The following is an 11,662-nucleotide window of genomic DNA, read 5'->3' as shown; positions in this document are numbered from 1 at the left end:
TACCTGTTTACCAAACTTATGTATTGCCCTGCCCTTCCCAGACTCTGGCAATTGCTCTTCTACATTCAGATTGACAGGGAGTCCCTCACCATCAGATAGGACTCACCCCTGCATTTCTGACATGGTCTTTAGCAATGTGAAATACACTCTTCTGGTAGTATGATTTTGACTAGATTATTGTTCTCATATTTTAGACTTGTTTGAAATTTTGGTGAGTGTGGGACCAGTGTTGTGGTATCTTTTACATTCTAGTAATTCTTTTGCATTAGTTTAAAAAATGAGGAACACTCAAGATTACTTTATCTCAATTAGACATTGCAGGTTTTGAAAGAACTCTCTAATTTCTTTTTTTATACTTATTCTTAAGTTTTTTTTTTTTTTTAGGTGGACACAATATCTTTATTTTACATTTATGTGGTGCTGAGGATCGAAATCAGTGCCTCATGCATGCTAGGTGAGCACTCTACCACTGAGCCACAACCCCAGCCCAGACCAGAACTCTCTAATTTCAATGGAAAATCCACCCTACAGAAAATCTCTCCAATGCAGATTCTGAAGAAATCAACTCTTATTAAACTTTGAGAATTCATAAGTTGAGAATAGGAACATAGTATTAAGTTGAGGAAAGATTTTAGGTTTTTGTTTTGTTTTTTTGCTCTCTAATTTGTGGTCAAAATTTAAAGAAATATATTTTTATATTTTATTTAGAGAGAGGGTGTCACTGAGTTGCTAAGTGCCTTGCTAAATTGCTGAGGCTAGCTTTGAACTTGATATCCTCTTTCCTCACCGCCCTGAGCTGCTGGGGTTATAGGCATGTGACCACCATGATTTTTGGCTTTGAAGACTGCATGGCAGTAGTTAATACTCAGTGACTTTGATGAGATTACTGGGGTAAATAATTCTTCTATGAATCACTTGGATTCCTGGAATTCATTTCCTGATAGTTCTCCAAACCCCTGAGAAAGACTTACGGTGGTAATAGCCACCAAGTTCTTACAAGTTTAAAAATTATTTTCCTCTTTTCCTGTGACAGATATTTGGGTTTGTTAAAAGAATTCCTGAGACACACTGATTTACATGTTCCAATGATGCCGTGGAGAGACAGAGCCAAAGGAAAGGATTGTTAATTGGTTTTGGGTGAAGAAGGAAAATTAGCAGGAAAATATGTCAAATTAAAGATTCAATTTCTATTTCTTAACTTCTCTGGTTCTCATATATTCAGTTTTAGGAAATTTGATGGAGCCTGACATATATTTTCCTTCATATGTAAAAGAAGAAAATGTGTGGAACAGAAGTAAATGGAAATGAAATAACATTCAATTGATATGAAAAAAAATACCTGGACTAAATCATGGAAATGGGAAACATAATCATTGAAATTAAAAGAAAATACAGCAGATAAGACATTCTCTATCCTGGTAACAATAAAGAGATATATAGAACTGAGGAGTATTAAAGTGGAATCTATTAGAGGTAGAGGAAAAAATTATTTTTTAAGACTAGATGAAATCATGGCATTTGAGGGTAAATGGATGGCGTTGGAGACGATAATGCTAAGTGAAGTTAGTCACCCCCCCCCAAAAAAAAAAAAACAAATGGTGAATGTTTTCTCTGATATAAGGAGGCTGACTCATAGTAGGGTAGGGAGGGGGAACATGGGAGGAATAGATGAATTCCAGATAGGGCAGAGGGCTGGGAGGAAAAGGGAGTGGGCAGGGGATTAGCAAGGATAGTGGAATGTGATAGACATCATTATCCAAAGTACATGTATGAATATACTAATTGGTGTCAACATACTTTATATACAATCAGAGATATGAAAAATTGTGCTGTATACGTGTAATAAGAATTGTAATGCATTCCACTGTCATTTGTTTATTTAAAAATCAATAAAAAGAATAGATGAGAAATTATGACACACACACACACACACACACACACACACTATATTGTAAACTGCAGAATCTGACCCACAGATGTTTTATGACAAAAGAAGCTGGAAAAAGCTTAGTAGATAATTATTATAATTTTTAATTAAAATTAAAAATTACAGTATATATAAAAGAATATATATACTGTACAAAGCGGTATATATAAAAGAATCCTAAACACATAAAGCAAAAGACGATAAAATTGTACTATACATGGAGTTCATCATAAAGGAGTAGATTTTAGCTGTTTCTGAATGGTATACTCTATGAAATAATGGATATGTTAATTTGCTTCACTATAGTATCCTTTTTACTGTAATATATATTCTCTCATATCACATTGTATTCCTTAGTTATGTGAATAAAGTTTATTTCAAACAGTGTCTTGGGAACTAATGAAAAATAAAATGCTTGTAAAACAGTAACAACTCAGTTTACGAAGTTTCCTCATCAGCAACTGTAAATTCTTTAAAGAATAAAATAGAAAGTGGCACCAAAATATGAACTCCAAGTAATCTGTTATTGAAGTACGCATATTATTCAGAGAGAAGAATCTCACTATATACTCTTGTAAAGCGTAAAGTTCAGCTAAAATGAAAGTAAATTACAAGAATGAGGTCCTGTTATAATGACAGCAACAATGGCCCTTGGTCCTTCAGCCCAGACAACCTTGGGTTTGCTAATCAGTCCAACTCACATGTATTTAAACCTATCTGTGTCCAATTAAATGGTGGGGCAGATGCATTATCACTGAATATAGGTCACTTAACTGACAACCTGTAAAATCCCTGGATGCTGGGCAACATCAAGCCAATGACTCTTTTTTCAAAGATTAGTTGATGCTATACATGTAGCTTTATTTCTGGTCTTACTCTTTTGCTCCTTGGATTTGTATGTCTGTATTTATGCCAGTGTCATACTTTTTTATTATCTTAATTTTTAATTTGCAACTGAAAATATTAGATGCATTTACATAATTATATAATTAAATACATGTACAGATTGTAGAATGATTCAGCTAGGCTAATTGACTTATTTGTTACCTTTAATTACTGGGTCTTTACATTTTGAAATCAGAAAATATGATGTCTCTATTTTATTCTTTTATTCATATCACTTTAATTATACTTTTGTGGTTTCATGATCAATATTAGGATTTTTTTCTAATTCCAGGTCATTTTTAAAATGCCATTGGAATTTTGGTGGGGATAACATCAAATTAACAAAAATTAGAAAATTTATTTGGTTAATTATGTGTATTTTAACAATGTCAAATTTTCCAATGCAGGAACATGGGGCATTTTTTTTTTCATTTATTCTCTTTTAATTTATTTCCTCAGTATGTCCTATTTTTCACCTTGATGGTTAAGTTTATACTTAATTATTTTATTATTTTTCATGCTATTGTAAATGATTTATTTACAATAAATTTATTATTAGTATATACAAAGGCAATTGATTGTTTTAAAAAATATTTTTCTTTAGTTGTAGATGGACACAATGACTTTATTTTGTTTCATTTATTTTTATGTGGCGCTGAGGATCAAACCCAGGGCCTCACACATCCTAGGCAAGCGCTCTACCACTGAGCCACAACCCCAACTGGCAATTGATTATTATATAATGATTTTGCGTTTTATAATTTTACTGCATGGAATTTTCTCTGACAGGTTTTTTTCTGAAAATTTTTGTGTGTAAACTCATCAAATTATATACATTAAACAAGTACAGTTTCTTATATGTCAGTTTTACTTTAATAAAGCTGTTAATAGATTAAACCAAAGAGATTTTTAAACAAAAAAGAATACATGTATGTACATATATATGTGTATATATACATATATATGTATGTATGTGTGTATATATATGTATATATATGGAACTCAATAAATCTCAGTTGAATGCATGAGTAAATGAATTGGCACATTAATGAATAAGGAAATTAAAATATACCTGTCATAAACTAACATGTTAAATGATATTGAAAGCATACATGTCATATTGTTGAATATTATTACTTGGTTTAAGTCACAAAATTTTTAAAAAATGTTATCCCATGAGTCATTTGCTTTTAGTTTAGCTTTCTTAGATGCTGTGGTCACTACTCAGTCTGTACAGGGAACCTCAGTGTTGGCCTTAGACACAGTTAGATACCAGCTCGCTTATGCAACTGCCTTGCAATTCTATGGCAGGCCCTTTATTGGCTTCAGCTCTGCATGAGTTTTATTTTAGATTCAAGACATTTTCCTTCTTTGCTTGTAGAACAGGATTTTAAGATATTTATTGTTGGGGGATTTGGAGGCAAGGGCAGCAAATTTTCACGTTTAATTATTATTTATGATTTTTGTTAATGTAGGTGTTACCTAAAGTCCTAGGCTCTCCCGACTAGGAGAGTTAAGAATGTAAATATTGAAAAATTTGTTCCTACTCAGATTTTGTTTGGCAAAAGTGTCATTCATGGAGAGAGGAGTCCTCCTGTGCTGCGTGTAGTGGCCTTTGTAAAATGAAGTACTGAGTGCTCTTCTGCCTGGTATCATCTTCTTGTCCTAGTGAATCTGTTGGTAGCTGGAGCCAAGCTTAAAGCCAAGCTGAGACATTCACAGTAACAGCAACGGTGGAGTGAGTGTGGCTTGGACAGGCAAGCTCTGCCCTTGTGAAGAGAATTCTAACAGCATCCTGGCACAGGGAGCAGAACTCTCGGAACCTCCCTGTATCTGGTGCCTCTGGCTTCTCATCTCTGCTTGAGTGTACCTTGCAGGCACTCATGCTAATCCCCGAGGCATCCTCTTGGATGTTGCTGCTTCCTCTTGGCTGTCAGTGTAGGTGGTGGTGTAGGAGGACGTGTCCATTCCATGTCTCTGCATACCTCCCAGGTTTCGCCCCTGTGTTCCTAAGCTCTGCTCATGCAAGTGAAACCACAGCACACGGAGGAAGCTGAACCTCGCTCGGGTGTTCTATCTTGGGTAAATGAAACACTTACCAAGTAAAAAAAATACTGTGTGAATGACAGCTGATGTTAACTCCACGCTGTTGTCTGTGTCTCTTATCTAAACAGTGGACTAGCTTAGATTATATATTTAAGTCTGAGAATATCATTAAGAAATACATAGTCTGACATTTGGACAGTAGTTATGACTTTCTGATTAGGCAGTGGGAATTGTAGATGAAAACTGTTTTTTTTTCTACTGTTGTGAGCCTTTCATTTCTGGGAACAGAGAAAGCTCCATTACTTATTTTGCATAGTAAAATCAGTTAGCAGCAGACAAACCTTGATACTTGGAATTGGTTTCCACCCTGTTTCTCCAAGATGATGTGAATATATATGTGAATTTGTATTTTTTCCTCATTAGTGAAAATCTAAAAATTATCCTTAAACCAAGATGTTGGTTAGGATCTCTATTTTTCATTCAGTATATTTTAAGCATATTGACAAGACTTTCCAAAGGCATGCAAAGATAAGGTAGGAGTTAACACCTCAGAACAAACACCTAAGAAATATTGAGGGAAAATGTGGCAGGTTACTTCTACCTACAGTAATGACTTATATGGTGATAGGAAAGTCCTAAATGTCGACAGAAGTTGTGAATTATTGCAAAAAGAAAAGATCCTACTACTTATAGAATGTTACCCAAAAAAGCTATTTTTGACTTTAGCTCTTAGAGTTCTGCTTGTCTCATGAATATCTGTTACACTAAAGGTCAGGAGGGAACTTGGAGAAAGTAGTACAGTACCAAATGCTATTTTTACCCTCAAAAATTGTATGGTATTAGATAATTTTATTTGAACTATAAACTGCAGCATTTATCATGTTTGAATCTGGGATTTAGGAGGTGTTTAACATGTTTTGCCTTTAGGTAAGTGACTATCAACACAGACAGAGGAGCACACACACACACATACACCCCCACACACATACACCCCCCCCCCCACACACAGTACCAGACTTGAGCATGAGATCTGGGACACCAGACACAGAGGACCATTTAAGAAAAAGGAGACACTGAGAATATTGAGAAGGGTTCACAACAGTGGCAGAGAAGAGGGGGGAGGGGAAGGGAGGGGGTGAATTGAGGGGAGAAACCACTGAAAGAATCCTCACAGATTGGAATCTGAGCAATTATTTAGTACTACCCTCTTATTTAATAAGGTGGGCGTAAGGTTCAGGGAGGTAGGGAAATGGTGTTTCAAAATCTCACAGGGGCTCTTCTGAGGTCAGATGAAGGAAGTCGGGGTGGCAGGGGAGATGAGAGGTGGAGTAGGAGTCCCCAGATGAGTAGGAGGCACCTTTAATTCTCTGGTGCAGAGTTTGCCTGAGGAAGAGATTTGTCAGTTGGAAGAGAGGAAGTCACTACCAAGTGCTGAGAAACAGGGTTTCCGAAATGAGAGTTCAAACATCAGCCGAAAGCCAGAAGTCCTCCCTCAGTGAAATGCTGCTGCTGCTTGTATTAGCAGTTCTCTACCCAGGTGAGGTAAGCATGACTGTGGCATAAACTGCTGCAGAGGACCTGGTTGAAAGCAGGGTGCCTTGCCCAGGTGCACGTGTACTCTGAGGTCCTGCCCCCTCCTGACTCCGGCCCTCTTCCACCTGCTGCAGGTGGGGCTGCCCTCTGAGGCCCTGGGGGCTCTCAAATGTGCCAAAGCGTTATGTTTCTGCAGACCCTGGGATTTTGTTTGCTGCATGATTTCTCTTTCCCTCCTGCCTCTCCCTTTCTCTTCACTCTCTTTCCTTCCTTTCTTCACAGCCTCCCAGGAGCCAACCTCATTCCACCTCATCCAAATCTCATCCTTTGTCAACAGCACCTGGATACAATATCACAGCTCAGGCTGGTTGGATGGCCTGCAGATTCATGGTTGGAATAGTGTCGCAGACACTGCCATATTCCTGAAGCCCTGGTCGAAGGGCAATTTCAGTGATGTGGAGATATCTGATTTGGTGGAGCTATTCCGGGTCTATACCTTTGCATTCATTCGAGAAATGCGGGCCCACGTCCGTGAGTTCCAGTTGGAATGTAAGTCCCATCCTCAGACCTGGCGGCTTCTCCGTTACTAGTTTTCTCTTGGTTGAGGGAAATGCTCTCTCTGGCCCTTTCCTCTTTTCCCTTCTTTGCCCCAGTTATGAGCACACTCTTCTATAGAGCAGGCTCCCTCCACACCTCCACAAAGTCTCCCCAACTCTGGCTGCTTCTGCATTTGTGATAGTTGAAGGCAGTTGCTTTGTGACCAGTCCCTGGTTTATTTCCCATGAAACTGGATCCTTACTTTGCTACTGGCTGCTTGAGTGACCTAAAGTGTGGCTCTTCTTTTTATCCATCCCTTCGACCTCTGGTCCACATGACCCTCTGCTTCTCTCTAGAATGCTATTTTGGGGATTGCATGGTATTCTTCCTTGTCCTCTGCCTCTCCTGTGCCCTCTTACCCACCACACATTCTACCACGCTCTTGATCCATTTACGACAAGCAACCCTCTCTCCGTGGCTCCACTTTCTGAAAGCGTCTGAATGGTGTAAGGACTTTGGTTCATTATTTAGGATTCCAGGCTTCTATCCTCACCCAAATCCAAAATCCTTGGTCCTTCCTCCCCATTATCTCTTTATTGCTTGTTTGTAACTTTCATCTGTTTTCCTTCTGCACAGACGCCTTTGAGATCCAGGGCATAGCAGGCTGTGAGCTGCACTCTGGGGGAGCCATCCTGAGCTTCTTAAGGGGGGCTTTAGGAGGCCTGGATTTTGTGAGCTTCAGGAATTCTTCGTGTGTGCCTGCTCCAGAAGGGGGCAGCAGGGCACAGCTCGTATGCGCCCTGCTCAGACCTTACGGAGACATCTTCCACATTGTGAAGAAGCTGCTGTATGAAACCTGCCCCAGGTTTCTCCTGGGTGTTCTCGAGGCGGGGAAGGCAGATCTGCAGAGGCAAGGTTAGTGCCGCTCTGTTTCACTTTCCACCACCTCTCCTAGGCCCAAACCTGTGAGTTTCTCAGTCCCTCTGCTATGGGTTAGTGTCATAATGTGACACCGTCTGTACCCCTTTCTGTACCAGTGAAGCCCGAGGCCTGGCTGTCCAGTGGCCCCAGCCCTGGGCCTGGCCGTCTGCTGCTGGTGTGCCATGTGTCTGGCTTCTACCCAAAGCCCGTGTGGGTGATGTGGATGCGAGGTGGGCAGGAGCAGCTGGGCACTCAGAGAGGTGACATCATGCCCAATGGTGATGGCACGTGGTATCTCCGAGCAACCCTGGATGTGGCAGCTGGGGAGGCGGCTGGCCTGGCCTGCAGGGTGAAGCACAGCAGCCTAGGAGGGCAGGACCTCGTCCTCCACTGGGGTGGTAAGAGTGGGACCCAGGCTGGAGATGGGGGGAGGGGGTCTGCTATAGCACAGAGGGACTGGAGAAGGGTGGTGTGATGGAGAAGGATGGTGTGATGGGGAGGGAGAGGAGGAAAGAGAAAAAGGGAAAGAGGAAAAGAAAGGGAGGAAGAGAAAGAGAATGAAGCACACAGTAGCTGGCTAAGGAAAACCAGGGGTGCGGGGATGAGAGGTGAAGTACCATCTCATGTCCTCTCCCAATCGGCAGGAGGCTCGGTCTCCATTGCTGTGATCATTTGGACGGTGATGGTGCTCTGTCTGGTCATTTCACTGGGCCTTGCCCTGTGGTTTTGGCGGCATCGGTAAGTTTAAGTGTTCTTTGCCCTGCACCCTCTCACTCCTCCCACCATTCCATCTGTCTAGAGCACACTTGTCTCTGTCTTTCCACCAGAACTCCCCTCTTAACCCTCATCTTCTGTGTGGAGCTATTATTATTATTATTATTATTTAATGTGGTAAAATCCACATAACGTCGAATGTACCATCTTTACCATTTTTTAAGTCCACTCGCGCCCTTGCCAGCATCCAACTCCAGGATCTTTCCTTTTACAAAACGGAGACTCACTTCTCCTAAAAACAACATCAACAAAGAACAAAAACCTGCTATTCCTTCCCTTCCCAAGGCCCTGCTAGTGACCGCTGCACCTTCCGTCTCTGCGAGTTTGTGTTTTCTCTGTGCCTGGGATACACAGAATCATGGAATATTTGTCTCTTTGCCGCTGGCCTGTTTGACTTAGCAGTGTGTCCTCAAGTTCCATCTATGTCATAGAAGGTGCCAGAGTTTTCTTCCTTCTTAAGGCCCAATAATATCTCATTGCATGTATCATAACCCACATTTTGTTTATTCATTTATTTATAGTTGGGCTGTTTCCACATTTTTGTCATTGTGACTAACAATATGACAATAGTTGTCATTTTGAATGATGAATGTGGCCATACACATAACTCGTGTAGAGCTGATTTTTGGTCATTCTTTTGACAGGTCTTATCAGGAAATCTGTCAACCCTCGTCATGTCTTCTCTCCCATTTAGAATAAGTACCAAGAAGTCCAGAAACTTCAGATGTTAGCCCAGCTGACAATCAATCTCGTGATATTGCATCCAGTGATCATGGATTTTGATCAAATAATAGTCCTCGTAGTTTCAAAAAATAATCACAATTAAAAATAGTCAAAAACTGTTGATTATAAGATGGTATCGATCGTAGATTTCATCACTTAGGTATCTATTTACACTTCTTATGATTGTGTAAGTTTGGTACATTGTGTTTTCCAAGTGTTTTGTTGTACGAGTTATTCAATGTGCCTAATTTATTGCTAACAGCTTCTTCATCTCTTTCTATTATTACTGTATTAATAATTATTTTCCCTTCCCTCTGGTATGGAAAATTTGTTCTCATTCTCTATGTTTTTATTTTTGTGTGTGTGTGGTTCTGGGGATTGAATTACTCAGGGCCTTGTGCATGCTGGGCAAACACCCACCACTGAGTCACACTCCCAGTGAACTTTAACTCTTGTTCTCTTTTTTTTTTTTTCTCTTATCCTGACAAGGGTGCATCGACACATAAAGTTTTCAAAAGAACTAACTTTTGGTTTTGTTGGTTGTTTCTCTGATCTTATCGTTTCCTTTGTTATTTTCTTCCTCCTACTTTCCTTGAGTTTAATTTGCTTTTGTATTTTTTTTCCTAATTTTTTGATGCAGTTGCTTAAGTAACTTATTTTCAGCCATTAGTTTCCCATATGTGCTTTAATGCTAAAAACTTCCTCGAAGCAGGGCACTAGTGCAAATCAGAAAGTCTGACGTACTGGGTTGCCTTTGTCAGCTTGATGTTTCCTATAACGTCTGCTTTTTGACACATTAGGTATTCAGAATTTGTATTTCAGAATTTCTAGACATGGAGGAATTTTCTGGTTGCATTTTAAATCACTGATTTTTAATTTAATTGTGCCAGGGAAACATTTTGTACACTTTTAGCTATCTGAAATGCATGTTGCTTCACAAACAGAGTTTGACAATGAATGTCCCATGTTTACTTTAAAAGAATGTATGCTTTTCGGTTTTAAGAGTTTTGAATTCCAAATGTTTCATTAGGTCATGTTTATTAAAAATGTTTAAATCTTATTTATACTTTGTTGTTCATAGAAGTCTATTAAAAATTCTGCACCAAAATTGTGGATTTTAATACACCTCTTTCTGCACCATAGTTTTGTTTTATAACTTAGAGAATGCATCATCACATGCATACATGTTTAGAAATGTTCTATCTTCCTTGTGATGCACTTATTGATTGAACTTGAATAATGCTTACTTGCCAATATAGTGATTATCTAAAATAAGTGCATCCATACAGGTTTCTAGTGTTTTTGAAGTATATCTTTTTCCATCTCTTTAATTTGTAAATCTCTGTTTTTGTCACTTGTAAGCATAATATAGGTATGTTGCTTTCTATTCACTTTGACAATTAATGAAATTAATTGACATTAAGGAAATTACTTATATATTTGGTTTTAAATCTACCATCTACTCTATATGGATGTGGTGTTGCACACATGTAGTGCCAGTGACTAAGGAGGCTGAGCAACTTAGTGAGAACTTGTCTCAAAAAAATCAATCAATTAATAAGCAAATTAAAAGGGCTGGGAATGTGGGTAAGTAGTTAAGCACCTTTGGGTTCAATATCCAGTAAAATAAATAGATAAATAAGTAGATAGATAGATTAATTAATTAATTAACTAATTAACTTTCCACCTACTGTTTTGCTATTTTATCCTTCTTTTTCTGACCCTTTTCTGCCTATTTCAGATTAAGTATTTCTCACTACAGCATTTTCTCATTTCTTAACTTGTTGATTTCATGATCTTTTAGCATTTTAATTGGCCACCTTAGAAACTCTTACACAATCCTACATGTTTAGATTTAATAGAAATTGATATTTTAGTGCTAACTAAGTTAGCACTAAAGGAGGAGCTAACTCAATGACAGAACACTTTAATTCCATTTATCCTTCTTCTGACTATGTCTTATGGTTGTTAGATATTTGAATTGTTTTTCTATGTTAATTTAAAAATCTAAATAGAATTTAAATGCAGCAAAGAAAAAGTATTTAATTTTTATTTATTTGTCCTTTCAATTGTTCAGCCTTACAGGGTTAGTGACTAGCAATGCTTGCTGCTTTTCATCAGATCAGGAAGTGAAACTATTCAAATTTGGATTTTTAATCACTTATTAGGGCAACTTTATTTATTTATTTATTTATTTATTTTTCTACTGATGATTCATCTTAGTCCTAGGGCCTAGGGATTGAGGATGTAAGGCTTTAGGGTTGCAACCTCATACTGAATGTATTGACCACTGTGTGTCTTCTATGGAGGCTCCAG

At 38.6% G+C, this 11,662-nt stretch overlaps 1 protein-coding gene across 1 annotated transcript; it reads left to right on the top strand.

Moving 5' to 3' along the window:
• Positions 1 to 6,310: 6,310 nt before the first annotated feature.
• On the top strand, positions 6,311 to 10,177 carry LOC143403538 (T-cell surface glycoprotein CD1b-like). The gene is made up of 6 exons (XM_076861587.1): positions 6,311 to 6,395; positions 6,674 to 6,940; positions 7,565 to 7,843; positions 7,966 to 8,247; positions 8,494 to 8,587; positions 10,147 to 10,177. The coding sequence occupies exons 1-6, from the start codon at positions 6,311 to 6,313 to the stop codon at positions 10,175 to 10,177; spliced, it is 1,038 nt and encodes a 345-aa protein (XP_076717702.1).
• The last annotated feature ends 1,485 nt before the right edge of the window (positions 10,178 to 11,662 follow it).

This window comes from Callospermophilus lateralis, chromosome 7 (genome assembly GCF_048772815.1).
Source record: "Callospermophilus lateralis isolate mCalLat2 chromosome 7, mCalLat2.hap1, whole genome shotgun sequence".
Classification (NCBI taxonomy): domain Eukaryota; kingdom Metazoa; phylum Chordata; class Mammalia; order Rodentia; family Sciuridae; genus Callospermophilus; species Callospermophilus lateralis.
Note: the sequence above shows the minus strand (reverse complement) of the source record. Positions and strands in the feature narration are given on the sequence as shown.